The sequence below is a fragment of the Mauremys mutica genome, chromosome 21 (assembly GCF_020497125.1).
Source record: "Mauremys mutica isolate MM-2020 ecotype Southern chromosome 21, ASM2049712v1, whole genome shotgun sequence".
In the NCBI taxonomy this organism is placed as follows: Eukaryota; Metazoa; Chordata; order Testudines; family Geoemydidae; genus Mauremys; species Mauremys mutica.
In genome coordinates, this window is record NC_059092.1 from 562347 (window position 1) to 580480 (window position 18134).

The window sequence follows — 18134 nt, forward strand, 5'->3', positions numbered from 1 at the left end:
TCAGCACCCAGTTGCCCCGGCCCGTGTCACCAGGCTGGGATCTGGGGTTACAGCCTGTCCCAGCTCGGAAACCGCCCTTGGACCACTCTGCCCTCAACACCCACCCCGCAGGAGGCGCAGCCGCCCTCCCCAGCAGTGCAAGGCAGCAGAGACCTTTCTTCCTTACACCCCCCTCCTACCCCCACCACACACACACACACACACACGTTTCAAAAGCCACTTTATTAAATGTTACAAAGGCCTCTTTGCCAGCACAGTGCAGGGACATATGCCCTCCTTATGACATACACTTAGAAACCTCTGAAAGTGCAGGAACTAGTATACAGAGTTGATATTTCTTTAAAAGCTGCAGCATAAACATAATAGTAAAAAATTTCTTAATTATGAGTTAATAAGATTTCAGTTTGTACAGTTAGCTTCGTTACTGGTCCATGGTGCATTTATACAGTAGAGTTATTTTTCTAAGAGACTTTGTACATTTAGTCACTGCAATGATGAAAGTAGAGCAGAAATTAAAGTACTTAAGTAGGCATTGAAATCCTTGCCTTTCTCTCCCTCTTCATCCTCAAAGAAACAGGCAAGGCCTTAGATAGTTAATTATAAGGCAGAAGAGCAACTTTCCACAACACTCACTACCAAAAACACCATTCTAAAGCATCTTGTACTTTGGTGTAAAGAGGTCAATATTTCTTCCCAGGTGCTTAGAGAGCAGATCCACCATTGGGCTTAGCCACCCTCTGAGTACTCAGTCACATCTTTCTGGTAGTTGTCCATCAAGAGTCTGGCTCATAATTCAACAGCTAAAGCAGCATCCAACACTCAAAGAAGAAGGCTATGTTGATTAGGTTCGTGAATCAATTACACAGTGTAGCTACTTGCAAATCTACCCCGAAAAGTAAGGGAGAAAAAGAGACAAGAGAAAGGAAAACTATACAGAGGAAGTAGAAACAAGGACTGGTAAGAAATTAGAAACAGGTAGATTAGACAGAGTACACACAGTGGCGACTCAATGGGTGAAGCACCAAGTTATTTTTTCCCCTCCTCGTGGAGAGGAGTCACTCATACCTAAAAAGTCTGGCGATAAGAGGGATGAGGCAACAGTATTTGTTACCAGCCTTTCCTGAAGTCCTAGGGGAACACTCACTCTGAGGACTAGTTTAGAGGGAAGACAATTTGTGAAGTAATGCAAACAAATTACATATAAATACATATAAAATTTTAAACTACATTTGGCACTGATTCTACACTGGAAACATCTTGCTGGCTTGCAGAGAAAAGCCTTCACTGAACTACTTTTTGGCAAAAGACAAAAACCCCAAACAAAACCAACTTTAGTGTCTACATGACAAACACTAAACATTTTAAAGGGTTCTCTTTCAGATTAAACTGGCACCAAAAGTGACAGACTGTCTTTAGAAGAGAATGTAAACACCTTAAAGACGTGTTTAATCACAAATGCCACAAGGCAGCACTAAAAGTTCAGTGCTCAAATCTTTAGAGCTTAATAATAGAATTTAACCGCATATTCATAAAATAACAGTGAACGACAAGTAGTGTTTACAACGGTGGCAGGTTCTTCCACAACTAGTCCGAAGGCATTAATGGAGTAAGACAAGGCAGGCAAAGTCTGTTCAAATGGCAGAGGTGTTAAGAGTTTCTTCCAAGAAGGCACAAATTTAAGATTTGGTTCCCACCCCTTTAGTAGTGTGTTAGAAAAGACACTTTTAAATTGGGGCACGGAAGAGACAGTGAAGAGGACAGATATCCAAACATACTCTTCACATTTATCTAGAATGCAATAGTCACTGGCAACAATACATTGCTTCTAGATTCTCAAACGCAAACATGAAATCCTCTTCACCAGCTCATACTCAAGATTACCAAGGCACTGTGCAAGGTGTGGGCTGTGCTTATTAGCATTTTAAAATTAGGAGTGTAACTTTTAAATAAAGGCACATTTTCTATAAACCAGAGAAAAGTTAACACACGACTAATCAAAATAATTTTGCTTTATACATCAGTAGGTGAGAGCTTGAGAATACAGCAGGTTTGAAGGAGAGAGATGGCTTCCGCTGGTTTGCATTTCTTCTTGTAACTCACGGGGACACACACCAGACTATAACAGAAAAATAAGGATTGGAAAAGTGACAGTTCTCTTCCCCTCACCCTCCCACATCAAAGAGGCATAAAACAATCCTGCAACTTAAAGACTTGAGCTACTGAACACAAAGTATTCAACATAAGGAAATTCTAAATAATTTCCTGTGTTTGTTTTACCACAGGGCAAGTTTCATTCTTGCACAGGACTGACTTTTAGAATTCATGTACCAGGTATTTCTCACCTATGGTCACAATTCTGTTTGTAGTATCACAATTAGTTGCTGTAGATTGTGTTACAAACAGGTCAAAAGGTAAGAAATTAATACGCTGTCAGAGCTAGAGAGTAAATGAATCCTGCTGGAAAGCTTTTTAAGCAGCTACATCACAAATTCAAAGAGCTGAACACCAGGCAGTGTAATTAGTTATAAGCTCACTGGCTCTACTATGGCCAGAGTATGAACCCACAGTCTTCCTTGCACACACCAGAAAAATCTCTACTTGCATTTGTATTTATAGGTTCATTACCAGTTACAATAATGGGCTTGTGGCTATCATATACACAAGGGTACATCTGGCAACATTCAGAAGTTGGGAAAAGTAAAATCTGGATATCAAACAAGGGTGCATGAATTTCTTTCCTCTTAAAACTTCTACTGCAATATACTTCTGTTTAAACAGCTTGTTCACCGGTGATGAATCCTTGAGAACTGCCTGTCCTCCTTCTCCCCCAGGCTTCTGCTCCAGCAGGAAAGCTAGTGCGTGAAGTCAGTGGGGTTTCCTGCACTCAAGTGAGACTAGGCAGATCAAAGCTCTTGCCTGGATTGTAGCGCTTCAGAGAAGACAATACTACAATGATGGGAGAGCTTCTCCCATTGGCATAGTTAATCCACTTCCATGAGAGCGGTAGCTATGTTTAAGGGAAAAGCTCTCTTGTCAACATAGCACTGTCTACAACAGGGGTTAGGCAGGTATAACTGCGTCGCTCACAGGTGTGGATTTTTCACACCCCATGCACAACACTGATATAACTATGTAAGTTTACAGTGTAGACCTGGCCCAACTACCTTGCTATCTAAGCACTATCGAGGATTGGAGGAGAACCTCATATGACGCTTCCCTACTTTTTTTGTTGTTTGTTTTGCCTGACTTCTGGGCTGGAAGACAGCAAGGGGAGTCTGATTGGCTGGAGTACCCCTTTTGGGATTAGGAAAAGGGTGTGATCCAATAGAAGAGGGCCAGACTGCTTTGCAAGAAAGAAAAGTGACGTAAGGCTATTGAACCTGGAGTCTAAAGGATTAATAAATGTAGAAATACTATGAAAGATGAATTTGATAAGTGTGTATGTCCACAGCTCTGTCATCTAAGGTTCTCAACGCACTTCATGTTACTCTTTGGAAACCCCTGTGAGGTATGCGCCATTATCCCCATTTTAAAGATTGAGAAATGGAGGCAAAGAAGTGGTCAAGTGACCTGGTCACTCTTTCAGTCACTGGCAAAGCTGGGACTGGGACTCAGGGGTCCCAGTCTCCTGAGGGATCCCATTTCTACTCAGTGCACAAGAGCCTGGGATTCAACAGTTAAGGTTCCCACAGAAGCCATAACTTCACCACATCACACAGATTACGTTCAAACATTAATTTAGCAGTGTAAGTACTACTTTGGACTACTGCATATGTCAAGCATGCAATATGGCTAAGTTAGCGTTACTGTGTGAACCTTAACTTTTGAATATTATGACCTATGTACTAGCAGTCACACCGAGAGAGTGTTACAACAACAACTTTTTGCATTTGACTTACAGTCTTATGCCCCATGTACGCTAGTCCTACTGACAAAACAGTGCTTTAGCTAAACACTTACCAATGATGATGATGATAATGATGAGAACAACTGCTATCAATATTGCCCACATCTGTCAAAAAAGCACATCATTTAGTACAAACAACTCACTTAGATATTTTTAAAAAAGGAGGGCTGATTCTCTAGACCCAACTATTGCTCCCCTGCCTTACAATTAACGTTTTACACTCTGTCTTGGCTTTGCAGCAAATATCTGTGTGTGCTCCCAGGCCTCCCTGTAATTAGCAGACATGACTGTAAGAAACTAAAGGTTCTTTGTAGGGCTGTGTCTGTATTGTCATCATTCAATCCATATCACTGAATTTCTTCCTCCTAGAAATCCAACACCTTAAATTAGTACATTCATTTATCCTTGACCACATTTCTGTCCTGGAGAATGTTTTGTGTAAAGGAACGTGGCCAGGCCACCCAACTTTTGGCCAGTTCATTTACTTCACTAAGCCAGATGCTCATTAAGGACTGGATATTGTAATCTTAAATACTATTCACCACGAGTAAAGGCTGCAGAAATTGGCCATGTGTTTTCATGGTTAAAAGTCACCTGGATTTCTTCCCCTTTATGTAGTATTCAGCTACTTATAGTTTTTAGTAACATTAATTTGTATTGGAAATACTCGAGTCATGGTTACCTTACAATTCTTCCACCAATACTTTCTTTTCAGCTTGGCAGCACTGGTCTCAAATTGAGAAGCTCCTGCCTGCAGTGCGTCAGCACGGTCATCCAACTCTGACAGCTTCTGATCTCGTTCCAACACCTTGTCTACATTCACCCTCATGATGTCAACCACCTACAGTGATTTAATAGTCACAGTAAGTTATTCATTCATTAGATGTTCATCCCCTTGAACACTTTAAGCATTCAGCAGATCCCGACAAACATCTTTTATAACATTAACATCATTCAAGAGTTTGTTTTTAAATAAAGCAGAAGATATTACCTTTTTGATTAAGAGTAGACAATACTGAACTTGGGTTCTTATATTAGTTAAAAGACTTGTGGAACTTAGGGTATGTCTTCATTACTGGCCAGATTGGCGGGCAGTGATCGATCCGGGGGGGAATCAATTTATCACTTTTAGTCTAGATGTGATAAATCGATCCCCAAGCGCTCTCCCGTCCATTCCTATACACCAGCTCGACGAGAGGCGCAGGCAGAGTCGACGGGAGAGCGGCACCAGTCGACTCACTGTAGTGAAGACACCAAGGTAAGCTGATCTAAGTACGTCAACTTCAGCTACATTATTCACATAGCTGAAGTTGCATAACTTAGATCGACCCTCCCTTCCCCCCACCCCCCAGTGTAGACCAGGCCAAAGTAATTGGAGTTGGAGATTCCCAGTGCCTGCCATGGGGTTTCAATATCAGAAACTTTGTTTATAAACATACTCCTATTGAAACAAAAGCATTTAACTAATAATCTAGCATGTTAGAGAAGGGTCAGAACTGCGTAAGAAAAAGCCACAACTGGCATTTGAACAACACAGTAACTCCTCACTGAACGTTGTCCCGGTTAACATTGTTACATTGCTGATCAATTAGAGAACATGCTCATTTAAAGTTGTGCAATGCTCCCTTATAACATTGTTTGGCAGCCACCTGCTTTGTCCACTGCTTGCAGAAAGAGCAGCCTGTTGGAGCTACCTGGTGGGGGCTTGGAACCAGGGTGGACCGGCACCCCCCTAAGTTCCCTGTGCGGAAGCTGTCCCTTCCCGCATTGCCATGTGCTATTCCTGCCCTCTGCCTTGGAGCTGCTCCCGGGAACCTCCTTCTTGCTGTGCAGTGGGTGATTGTAGGGGGGGGGGGGGGAAGAGAAGAGAAGAGGCATGCTAATATCATGGTGCCCCCCTCCTCACACTCTTGTACCCTATCTCCACAGAGAAGGGGGGATGGGACACAACAGGGCTCAGGACAGAAAGAGCTTGCTGGCAGCAGCTGCTGTCTCAACTTGCTGATCTACTTAAAAAGGCAGTGTACTTAGAGTGGGATCAGTGTACTTAAAGGGGCAATGCTTGTCTCTCTCACACGCACACTACGCTGTGTCTCCTCCCTCCATTCGTGCTGCCTTGTAGTGTGTGAGGCTACATTAACATGTTAACCCTTGAGGGCTTCACAATCATCATCGCTGTGTACAGTATTACATTGCTTGTTTAAAATGTATACTGTGTGGATGTGTTATATATATAAAAATATATAGTCTTTTGTCTGGTGAAAAAATTTCCCTGGGACTTAACCCCCCCCCCCCCCCCGCTTACATTAATTCTTATGGGGAAATTGGATTCACTTAACATTGTTTCGCTTAAAGTAGCATTTTTCAGGAACATAACTATAATGTTAAGCGAGGAGTTGCTGTACAATGCACCTACGACTTCTGAAAAGGAAGTTATGTGCTACCCTATCCAGCCAGAAAGATAAGGCTTTCAGACAAGGATGGTTTTTGGCTCACACAGGAAGTTTTGCCATAGTTTTGATACACAACTAGGAACCCCTGGCAATTGTGGATTTCCAAATAGCAAAGCTCATTCTCTGTCAGAAACCAACTGAAGTTGTGTAGCTAACACATTGGCTCACAAGATATTCATCTTTGCAGGAGCAGGTCAACACCTGTAAAGTATCACAGGTTTCCTGCAATGAGTCTCAAAATGATAGTTCAGATCGCAAGAGGGACAAACGAAGACATTCTAGCTTTTGGTTCATACACTGAAGCAGACAACTTTAAACTTTGCCCACACAACACTTCCATATGTCTTCCCTCTGTCAGGTTTCCCAAGGTCAAAGGAATGGTAAAGCTGCTCTATACAAGAGCCATACCTCATCTACTTGGTGTTGTGTCTGCTGAAGGCGACGATTACTGCCAGGGGCATTACTTGAGCTTCCAGGGCCACTTGTTGACCTGCAGTGTAGAGACAGTTACACTATGATATCATATTGTTAATTACATTTATATACCACCTAAAAGTATGCTTGGTAATTTGCAAACAAAGGGTATACAAAACCAGTGAAAATAAATGTAAACACCAATGGTCATAACAAAAAAAGGCGGGACATTCCCAAGGAGCTAAAATACATCAGAAGAAAGAAAGTTAGATTTCTTTTGCAGTGGAGGAGTGAAGCTTCAGCAGCAAGCTTTAGCCATAGAATTCAGACAGTGTTCCAAACTTGCCACCAATTAATGGCTGCAATGCCACTGGAGAGCAGAGAAGCAGGTGGGAGAAAGAAGAGCGGCACTACAGCTCAGAACATGGTGTACAGTTGCTCTTGATTGGCCAAGAACACGGGTTTAGGGATTTCCCTCCCCCCCCCGCCCAAATAAAAAAGCACATGAGCTTGTGTGCACTTTTTTCCCTTTGTTGAATTTGGGCATTTAAATTCTTTTTGGAAGCTACTGAACTCAGAAAAAGATTGTGTCAGTTACTGGAAGCATGCAACACACACGCGGCTTGTTCTCCTAAAAGTTCCCCACAGAATAGAGAGGCAGTGGCCAATACCAGATGTTTCAGAAGAAGGTGAAAGAAGCCCTGTAGAGCAGTGGGACTCAACCTTTCCAGACTACTGTGCCCCTTTCAGGAGTCTGATTTGTCTTGCATACCCCCAATGGAGGAAGAAGAACAGGCACATTTACAGTTTGTACACATAAGACACCTACAACAGTGGTTCTCAAGCAGGGGTCCGGGGCCCCTGGGGGGGGGGGGGGGACAAGCAGGTTTCAGGGGGTCCGCCAACCATGGCCAGCATTAGACCTGTGAGGCCCAGGACAGAAAGCCAAAGCCCCACTGCATGGGGCTGAAGCCAAAGCAACTTCGCTTGGTGGGAGCCCACTGTGGCATGGGGACTCGGGCAATTGTCCCCGACATTGTTCCTGGCTTTTATATGCAGAAAAACACTGGCTTTTATATGCAGAAAACAGTTGCTGTGGCACATGTGAGCCGTGGTGTTTTAACAACATGTTGGGTGGGCCTCAGAAAGAAAAAGGTTGAGAACCTCTGATCTACAACATATCCTGTATTTTGGCCTTTTATCGTTTGCTTGCTGTACCACCTTTCAATATTGATTATGAACACAAATCTAGATAGGACACCGGACAGGACACCAACTGGGCTTCAGGTGTCCTTAAACATAAAGCTACTTACATAGAGATGTGTGGGTTCTCCATCTCTTGGAAGTCTTTAAATCAAGACTGGATATGTTTCAAAAAGGGGATCTACACAAAACTGAGGAAGCTGGTTAAATAGAAATTAAAAGGAAAAGTCAAAGGTGAAATGCCTGAAAACTGCATGGACATGGTTACAAGCAAAAAGGCATCGGCATCCTTTTAAAAACTGGAAGTCAAATCATACTGAGGAAAAAAAAAGGTGCATAAAATTTGGCAAATCAAGTGTAAAAGAACGTGAAAAGCAACTAGATAAAGAAACGAAAATTTGTTGTTTTTGTTAAGTACTTCAGAAGCAGGAAGTCTGCCAAACAGACTGTCAGTGGGGTCACTGGACAATTGGGGAGCTAGAGGACGACAAGGCCGTTGGAGAAGCTGAAGGAATTCTTTGCATTGGTCTTCACTGCAGAGGATGTGGAGAAGGTCTCCAAATTTGAACCATTCTTTTAAGTGACAAATCTAAGGAACTGTCCCAGATTGAGGTGTCAAGAGAGGTGGTTTTGGAACAAACTGAGAAATTAAACAGCTATAAGTCACCAGGAACAGATGGTTCTAGGAACTCAAATATAAAATTGCAAAACTAATAATTGTGGTATGCAACCCACCACTTAACTCAGCCTCTGTACCAAATGATTGCAGGATAGCTAACATAACACTGATTTTTTAAAAAAGCTCCAGAGGCGATCCTGACAATTACAAGCTGGTAAGCATAACTTTAGTTTCAACCAATGTGCTTGGTACTGTAGCACAACAGAACTATAAGAACATAAGAATGGCCGTACCGGGTCAGACCAAAGGTCCATCTAGCCCAGTATCTGTCTACCGACAGTGGCCCATGCCAGGTGCCCCAGAGGGAGTGAACCTAACAGGCAACGATCATCTCTCTCCTGCCATCCATCTCCATCCTCTGCCGAACAGAGGCTAGGGACACCATTCTTTACCTATCCTGGCTAATAGCCATTTATGGACTTAGCCACCATGAATTTATCCAGGTCCCTTTTAAACATTGTTATAGTCCTAGCCTTCACAACATCCTCAGGTAAGGAGTTCCACAAGTTGACTGTGCGCTGCGTGAAGAACTTCCTTTGATTTGTTTTAAACCTGCTGCCTATTAATTTCATTTGGTGACCCCTAGTTCTTGTATTATGGGAATAAGTAAATAACTTCTCCTTATCCACTTTCTCAACATCACTCATGATTTTATATACCTCTATCATATCCCCCCTTAGTCTCCTCTTTTCCAAGCTGAAAAGTGCTAGCCTCTTTAATCTTTCCTCGTATGGGACCCTCTCCAAACCCCTAATCATTTTAGTTGCCCTTTTCTGAACCTTTTCTAGTGCTAGAATATCTTTTTTGAGGTGAGGAGACCACATCTGTACACAGTATTCGAGATGTGGGCGTACCATGGATTTATATAAGGGCAATAATATATTCTCAGTCTTATTCTCTATCCCCTTTTTAATGATTCCTAACATCCTGTTTGCTTTTTTGACCGCCTCTGCACACTGCATGGACATCTTCAGAGAACTATCCACGATGACTCCAAGATCTTTTTCCTGACTCGCTGTAGCTAAATTAGCCCCCATCATATTGTATGTACAGTTGGAGTTATTTTTTCCAATGTGCATTACTTTACATTTATCCACATTAAATTTCATTTGCCATTTTGTTGCCCAATCACTTAGTTTTGTGAGATCTTTTTGAAGTTCTTCACAATCTGCCTTGGTCTTAACTATCTTGAGCAGTTTAGTATCATCTGCAAACTTTGCCACCTCACTGTTTACCCCTTTCTCCAGATCATTTATGAATAAATTGAATAGGATTGGTCCTAGGACTGACCCTTGGGGAACACCACTAGTTACCCCTCTCCATTCTGAGAATTTACCATTTATTCCTACCCTTTGTTCCCTGTCTTTTAACAAGTTCTGAATCCATGAAAGGACCTTCCCTTTTATCCCATGACAGCTTAATTTACGTAAGAGCCTTTGGTGAGGGATCTTGTCAAAGGCTTTCTGGAAATCTAAGTACACTATGTCCACTGGATCCCCCTTGTCCACATGTTCGTTGACCCCTTCAAACTCTAATAGATTAGTAAGACACAATTTCCCTTTACAGAAACCATGTTGACTATTGCTCAACAGTTTGTGTTTTCCTATGTGTCTGACAATTTTATTTTTAACTATTGTTTCGACTAATTTGCCCGGTACCGACGTCAGACTTACTGGTCTGTAATTGCCGGGATCACCTCTAGAGCCCTTTTTAAATATTGGTATTACATTAGCTAACTTCCAGTCATTGGGTACCAAAGCAGATTTAAAGGACAGGTTACAAACCTTAGTTAATAGTCCCGCAACTTCACATTTGAGTTCTTTCAGAACTCTTGGGTGAATGCCATCTGGTCCCGGTGACTTGTTAATGTTGAGTTTATCAATTAATTCCAAAACCTCCTCTAATGACACTTCAATCTGTGACACTTCTTCAGATTTGTCACCTACAAAAGCCGGCTCAGGTTTGGGAATCTCCCTAACATCCTCAGCCGTGAAGACTGAAGCAAAGAATCCATTTAGTTTCTCTGCAATGACTTTATCATCTTTAAGCGCTCCTTTTGTATTTCGATCGTCAATGGTTGTTTAGCAGGCTTCCTGCTTCTGATGTACTTAAACATTTTGTTATTACCTTTGGAGTTTTTGGCTAGCTGTTCTTCAAACTCCTCTTTGGCTTTTCTTATTACACTCTTGCACTTAAGTTGGCAGTGTTTGTGCTCCTTACTATTTGCCTCACTAGGATTTGACTTCCACTTTTTAAAGGAAGTCTTTATCTCTCACTGCTTTTTTTACATGGTTGTTAAGCCACGGTGGCTCTTTTTTAATTCTTTTACTGTGTTTCTTAATTTGGGGTATACATTGAAGTTGGGCCTCTATTATGGTGTCTTTAAAAAGGGACCATGCAACTTGCAGGGATTTCACCTTAGTCACTGTACCTTTTAACTTTTGTTTGAGGGGGTTAGTTATTTTTGTATAGTTCTCCCTTTTGAAATTAAAGGCCACAGTGTTGGGCAGTTGAGATGTTCTTCCCACCACCAGGGATGTTGAATGCTATTGTATTATGGTCACTATTTCCAAGCGGTCCTGCTATAGTTACCTCTTGGACCAGCTCCTGCACTCCACTCAGGATTAAATCTAGAGTTGCCTCTCCCCTTGTGGGTTCCCGTACCAGCTGCTCCATGAAGCAGTCATTTACAGTATCGAGAAAATTTCTCTTTAAAGTTACTGTCACCCCATCTCAAAAAAAGATGCATCAGAATTGGAAAATGTACAGAGAAGGGCAACAAAAATGATCAGGAGGTATATAACAGCTTTCATATGAGGAAAAACAAAAACAAAAAAGACTGGGACTAGTCAGCCTGGAAAAGAGATGACTGAAAGCGCTCATGAAATTAGAGAGTTCTACCATTCCTTAGAACAGGGGCAGGCAAACTTTTTGGCCTGAGGGCCGCATCAGGTTTCAGAAATTGTATGGAGGGCTGGTTAGGGGAGGCTGTGCCTCCCCAAATAACCAGGCATGGCCCACCGCCACCCCCTCCCCGCTTCTCGCCCCCTGATGTCCCCCCTCCTCCCGAGACTCCTGCCCCATCCAACCCCCCCCCCGTTCCCTGATGGGCCCCTCCAGGACCTCTGTCCCATCCACACACACCCACTCCCTGTCCCCTTACCAACCCTGATTGCCCACCGCCGCCCCATCCAACCCCTTCTCTCATTCCTGACTGCCCCTCCGAACTTCCCCTGCCCTCTATCCAACCCCCCCTGCTCCCTGCCCCCCTTACCACACTGCCTGGAGCACCGGTGGCTGGCAGCGCTACAGCCGTGCCGCCCGGCCAAAGCCAGCCATGCCACCACGCAGCTCAGAGCACCAGGGCAGGCCAGGCTCTACAACTGCGCTGCCCCAGGATCTCGCAGACCCACCGCCCAGAGCACTGCGCCAGAGCAAGCAGAGTCTGTGGGGCCGGGGGCAGCCTCCCAGGCCAGGAGCTCAGGGGCCTGGCAGGAAGGTCCCGTGGGCCGTAGTTTGCGCACTTCTGCCTTAGAATCATGGAGGGAGAACAGCAAAATAAATACAATGGATTTCAAGAAGGCAGACTTTAGCAAACTCGGAGTCAGTAGGTAAGATCCCAGAGGAAGCAAGTCTAAGGGGAAAAAGACAGTTGGCAGTTTTTCAAAGAGACGTTATTAAGGGCACAAAAGCAAGCTATCCCACTGCGTAGGAAAGACAGGAAGTATGGCAACCGACCACCCTGGCTTAACCAGGAGATTTTCAATGATGCAAAAATCAAGAGTCCTACAAAAAGTGGAAACTAGGTCATACATAAGAACGGCCCTACTGGGTCAGACCAAAAGTCCATCTAGCCCAATATCCTGTCTTCCGACAGTGGGCAGTGCCAGGTGCCCCAGGATAGGCAGAAATGGTGTCCTAGCTTCTGGCAAACAGAGGCTAGGGACACTGTTCCTGCCCATCCTGGCTAATAGCCATTGATGGACCTATCCTCCATGAATTTATCTACTACTTTTTTGAACCCTTTTATAGTCTTGGCCTTCACAACTTCCTCTGGCAAGGAGTTCCACAGGTTGACTGTACACTGTGTAAAGAAATATTTCCTTTTATTTGTTTTAAATCTCTGCCTATTAGTTTCATTTGGTGACCCCTAATTCTTGTGTTTTAAGTAGTCAACAACACTTCCTTATCTACTTTCTCTACGCCAGTCATGATTTTAGACCTCAATCATATCTCCCCTTAGCAGTCTCTTTTCCAAGATGAGAAGTCTTAGTCTTATTAATCTCTCCTCATACAGAAGCTGTTCCATACCTCTAATAATTTTTGTTGCCCTTTTCTGAACCTTTTCCAATTCCAATATATCTTTTTTTGAGATGGGGAAACCACATCTGCACATAGAATTCAATATGTGGGCGTACCATGGATTTATATGAGGCAACGTATTTTCTGTCCTATTTTCTATCCCCTTCTTAATTAGTCCCAGCATTCTGTTCGCTTTTTTGACTGCCGCTGCACATTGAGTGGATGTTTTCAGAGAACTATCCACAATCACTCCAAGATCTCTTTCTTGAGTGGTAACAGCTAATTTTAACCCCATCATTTTATATATATAGTTGAGCTTATGCTTTCCAATGTGCATTACTTTGCATTTATCAACATGAAATTTCATTTGCCATTTTGTTGCCCAGTTACCTAGTTTTGAGAGATCCTTTTGTAGCTCTTCACAGTCTGCCCGGATCTCAACTATCTGCAAATTTTGCCACCTCAGTGTTTACCCCTTTTTCCAGATCGTTTATGAACATGTTGAATAGGACTAGTCCCAGAACAGACCCCCTGGTGGACACCACTATTTACCTCTCTCCGTTCTGAAAACTGACCATTTACTTGCCCTTTGTTTCCTATCTTTTTAACCAGGTCAAATTACAAAGGATGAATATAAACAAATAATACAAGTAGGTAGGGACAAAATTAGAAAGGCCAAGGCACAAAATGAGATCAAACTACCTAGAGACATAAAAGGAAACAAGAAAACATTCTACAAATACATTAGAAGCAAAAGGAAGACCAAGGACAAGGTAGGCCCGTTACTCAATGGGGGGGGGGGGGGGCGAGGTAACAGAAAATGTGGAAATGGCAGAGGTACTTAATGACTTCTTCGTTTCAGTTTTCACCAAGAAGGTTGGTAGTGATTTGACATCTAACGTAGTGAATGTCAGTAAAAATGAGGTAGGATCAGAAGAGGCTAAAATAGCAAAAGAACAAGTTAAAAGTTACTTGGACAAATTGGATGTCTTGAAGTCACCAGGGCCTGATGAAATGCATCCTTGAATACTCAAGGAGCTGACTGAGGAGATATCTGAGCCATTAGCGATTATCTCTGAAAAGTCATGGAAGATGGGAGAGATTCCAGATGACTGGAAAAGGGCAACTATAGTGCCCATCTATAAAAAGGGAAACAAGGACAACCCAGGGAATTACAGACCAGTCAGCTTAACTTCTGAACCAAGAAAGATAATGGAGCAAATAATGAAGCAATCAATTTGTAAACATCTAGAAGATAAGGTGACAAGTAACAGTCAGCATGGATTTGTCAAAAACAAATCATGTCAAACCAACCTAATAGCTTTCTTTGACAGGGTAACAAGCCTTGAGGGTGGGGAGAGCAGTAGAAGTGGTATATTTTGACTTTACTAGAGTTTTGATATTGTCTCACTTGACCTTTTCATAAACAAACTAGGGAAATGCAACCTAGATGGAGCAACTATAAGATGGGTGCAAAACTGGTTGGAAAACCATTCCCAGGGAGTAGTTATCAGTGGAAGGGCATAATGAGTGGAGTCCCACAGTGATCAGTTCTGTGTCTGGTTCTGTTCAATATCTTCATCAATGATTTAGATAATGGAATACAGAGTACACTTATAAAATTTGCGGACGATACCAAGCTGGGAGAGGTTGCAAGTGCTTTGGAGGATAGGATTAAAATTCAAAATAATCTGGACAAAGTGGAGAAATGGTCTCAAGCAAATAGGATGAAATCCAATAAGGACAAATGCATTTAGGAAGGAACAATCAGTTTGCACACATACAAAATGGGAAATGACTGCCTAGGAAGGAATACCGCGGAAAGAAATCTGGCAGTCATCATTCTGGGATGTCTTAGCAGGAGTGTTGTAAGCAAGACACGAAAAGTAATTCTTCTACTCTACTCCGCGCTGATTAGGCCTCAACTGGAGTATTGAGTCCAGTTCTGGGCACCACATTTCAGGAAGGATGTTGGCAAATTGGAGAGTCTAGAGAAGAGCGACAAAAATGATTAAAGGTCTAGAAAACATGACCTATGAGGGAAGGTTGAAAAAAATTGGGTTTGTTTAGTCTGGAAAAAAGAAGACAGAGGGGACATGATAAGTGTTTTCAAGTAAATACAAGGTTGTTACAAGGAGGAAGAAAAACTGCTCTTCTTAACCTCTGAGGATAGGACAAGAAGCAATGGGCTCAAATTGCAGCAAGGGAGGTTTAGGTTGGACATTAGGAAAAAGTTCCTGTCAGGGCGGTTAAGCACTGGAATAAATTGCCTAGGGAGGTTATGGAATCTCCATTATTGGAGAGTTTTAAGAGCAGGTTAGACAAATACCTGTCAGGAATGGTCTAGATAATACTTAGTCCTGCCATGAGTGAAGGGGACTGGACTGCTGGCTGATGAGTCTTGCCCACATGCTCAGGGTTTAACTGATCGCCATATTTGGGGTGGGGAAGGAATTTTCCTCCAGGGCAGATTGGCAGAGGCCCTGGAGGTTTTTTGCCTTCCTCTGCAGCATAGGGCATGGGCCACTTGCTGGAGGATTCGCTGCAGCTTGAGGCCTTCAAACCACAATTTGAGAACTTCAGTAACTCAGACATAGGTTAGGGGTTTGTTACAGGAGTGGGTGGGTGAGATTCTGTAGCCTGCATTGTGCAGGAGGTCAGATTAGATGATCATAATGGTCCCTTTTGACCTTAAAGTCTATGAGTTTATGAGACTAGATGACCTCTCGAGGTCGTGTCCAGTTCTATGATTCTATGGGAGATATGACAGAGGTCTATAAAATGATGACTAATATGGAGAAAGTGAATAAGGATGTGTTATTTATCCCTTCATACAACACAAGAACCAGGGGTCACACAATGCAATTAATACTCAGCGGGTTTTAAACAAGAGGAAATACTTTTTCACACAGTGCACACTCCACCTGTAGTACTCATTGCCAGGGGATGTTGTGAAGGCCAAAAGTCTAACTGGGTTCCAAAAAGGATCAGGTAAGTTCAGGGAGGATAGGTCCATCAATGGGTATTAGTCAATATGGTCAGGGACAGAACCCCATGCTCCGGGTGTCCTTTAACCTCCAACCTCTAGAAGCTGGGAATGGATCACTTGCTACAGGGAATGAACAGAACAGGGCAATTGCATCTGATACTGGCCACTGTCAAAAGACAGGATATTGGGTTAAATGGACCATAGGTCTGACCCAGTATGACCATTCCTATGCTATAGCTCCAACAGAAATTATGGACTTGATGCAGTTCTTTGGATAGTACAATGCAGGAGTCAGATAGACGATCAGAATGGTCCCTTCTGGACCAAGATCATGTTGTTTGTAGCATCTATTTTAGGAGAAATCTTTTAACTATCCCCTGATTTGCTCTCATTTTAAAATGCTTTTAATACTTTTTTCACTGCTCAAAGTACTATTGTCACTATAAACACACCAACTTATAGAATGAATACTCTATCACAATATATGCCATCTTTTAAAAACAGCACCAAATAACCAGGTTCCTTTAGTTTGTAAAATAAAACAGTACAAAACCAAAAAGGAAATAAACAATCCCACAATATCTCCCCTTCCCTCCGGACTGGTTAGACCAAAGAAATAAAAGGCTTTTTTTTTTTGCCAGTATATTTTAAAAAGCTCCCTGAATCGCTAGCGAATGGCTCAGAAGAGTGCCTATGTTCATTTTTTAAACATTGGAGTCTAAGCAGAATCACAGAGCTTACCATCCCTGCACACTATAATATAGAAACAAAGAACATTTTGATTAATTTTTGTCAAGCTAATATGAACTGGCTAGCACATTTAACAGCATCAAGCTGTCTGTAAGAGTCACAATGCATGATTTACCAATTTTGTGAACAAACAGGAGTATATAAATTCCCAGATTCCTTTCACGGGTGCTAAGCCTTTTAAAAAAAAATGTTCTTGTCATTTGACAGGAAAAAAATCCCCAACCACACTGCCCACAGAAAGTTAAACGATCTAATGCCATGCGTATTTTACTCTTTCCTACTCTGGAAAGGCAGCCCTTACGGAAGTCACATCTATCATCACCCTTAAGAGGCAGACAGCAAGAAAGCATGAGTTTCTGCGACCCAGTAAACCCCTTGCGGCTAAACAATCACTCCTCTCAGAAAGGCGGAGGTAAATGAAGTTAATGCTGCGCGTGAGGCTTCCCGCGCAGAGTTAGGGACACAAGCGAACGACAGCAGCTGCCAGGTTAGAGAGCAGAGACCGGCCGCGGCGGTAGGACCGTGCGTGACGCGCTGGGGAGCAGCTCCGACTCCAGCTGGGCCGCCACGTCCCCGCAGCAGCGGGCCCCGTGCACACACCGCCTGCACCACGGCTGTGACCTGTGCCCGCCCGGGCTCCAGCCCCCAGCCGCGGCGCAGAGAGGCGGGCCCGCCCCGCCGCCCGGCCCTGGCCCCGGCCCCCCGCAGCGCGGGCAATGCCGCGGGCTACCGCGGCTCCTGCCCCCAGGGCGCAGAACGCGACCGTTGGGCCCCGCCCGGCCCGTGCCCGGAGCAGCGGCCCAGGGACACGCCCAGGCCTGGCCTGTCACGGGGACACTAGCGGCGCCCCTCGCCTCGCGGCCCCCGCCCGGGAAGGAGGGCACCGGGCAGCCCCCGCCGCGCGACCCCCGCCCCCGCAGGCCCGGCCCGGCCCGGCGGCAGCTGGCGCGGAGCCGCTCCGGGACCCGCACTCACATGGCGGCGGCGGCGGCAGGTGCGAGGCTCCGAGGGGGGCTGGGGGAACCGCCCGGCAACGCAGGACGAAGCTGTGCGACTGGCCCCGAACCGGAAACCGCCGCCACTCGCGCAGTCGGCGGCGGGGATGTGACGGTCCAGGGGCGGGGATTGGCCAGGCCCCGCCCACCGCCCGCTTGTGTAACGGCGCGCGCGCTGCTGCCGGCCCCCTGCTGCTGGGGGGAGGTGTGTTGGGGCGGGGATTTAGGGGGCAGGGTCCTGTGTGTCCCTGGAGGGGGGAGGACAGGTTGTGGGGCAGGTTCCTGGGTGTCTCTGGGGGGCCAGGTTGGGGGGGGGGGGTAGGTTGTGGGGCAGGTTCCTGGGTGTCTCTCGATGGGGGAGGACAGGTTGGGGGGGAGATTCTGGGGGGGCAGGTTCCTGTGTCCCCCGGGAGGGGGGGGGACAGGTTGGGGGGGGAGATTC

The 18134-nt window shown here is 44.5% G+C and overlaps 1 protein-coding gene across 1 annotated transcript; it reads right to left on the reverse strand.

The window, feature by feature from the left end:
* Nucleotides 1–203: 203 nt before the first annotated feature.
* VAMP3 (vesicle associated membrane protein 3) lies at nucleotides 204–17863 on the reverse strand. Its single transcript, XM_044996563.1, has 5 exons — nucleotides 17673–17863; nucleotides 6769–6850; nucleotides 4590–4748; nucleotides 3961–4012; nucleotides 204–2116 (listed from the first exon to the last, which is right to left on the reverse strand). Coding segments are annotated over exons 1-5 (315 nt in total). The 5' UTR covers nucleotides 17675–17863; the 3' UTR covers nucleotides 204–2096.
* Nucleotides 17864–18134: the final 271 nt, after the last annotated feature.

Excerpts from the sequence above, each read along its gene's own strand:
- VAMP3 (XM_044996563.1), bottom strand. Across the intron at positions 4,013-4,589 it reads ATTGGTGGAAGAATTGTAAG|ATGTGGGCAATATTGATAGC; the intron begins GTAACCATGACT and ends CTTTTTTGACAG. Across the intron at positions 2,117-3,960 it reads CATTATCATCATCATCATTG|TCTGGTGTGTGTCCCCGTGA; the intron begins GTAAGTGTTTAG and ends TTTCTGTTATAG.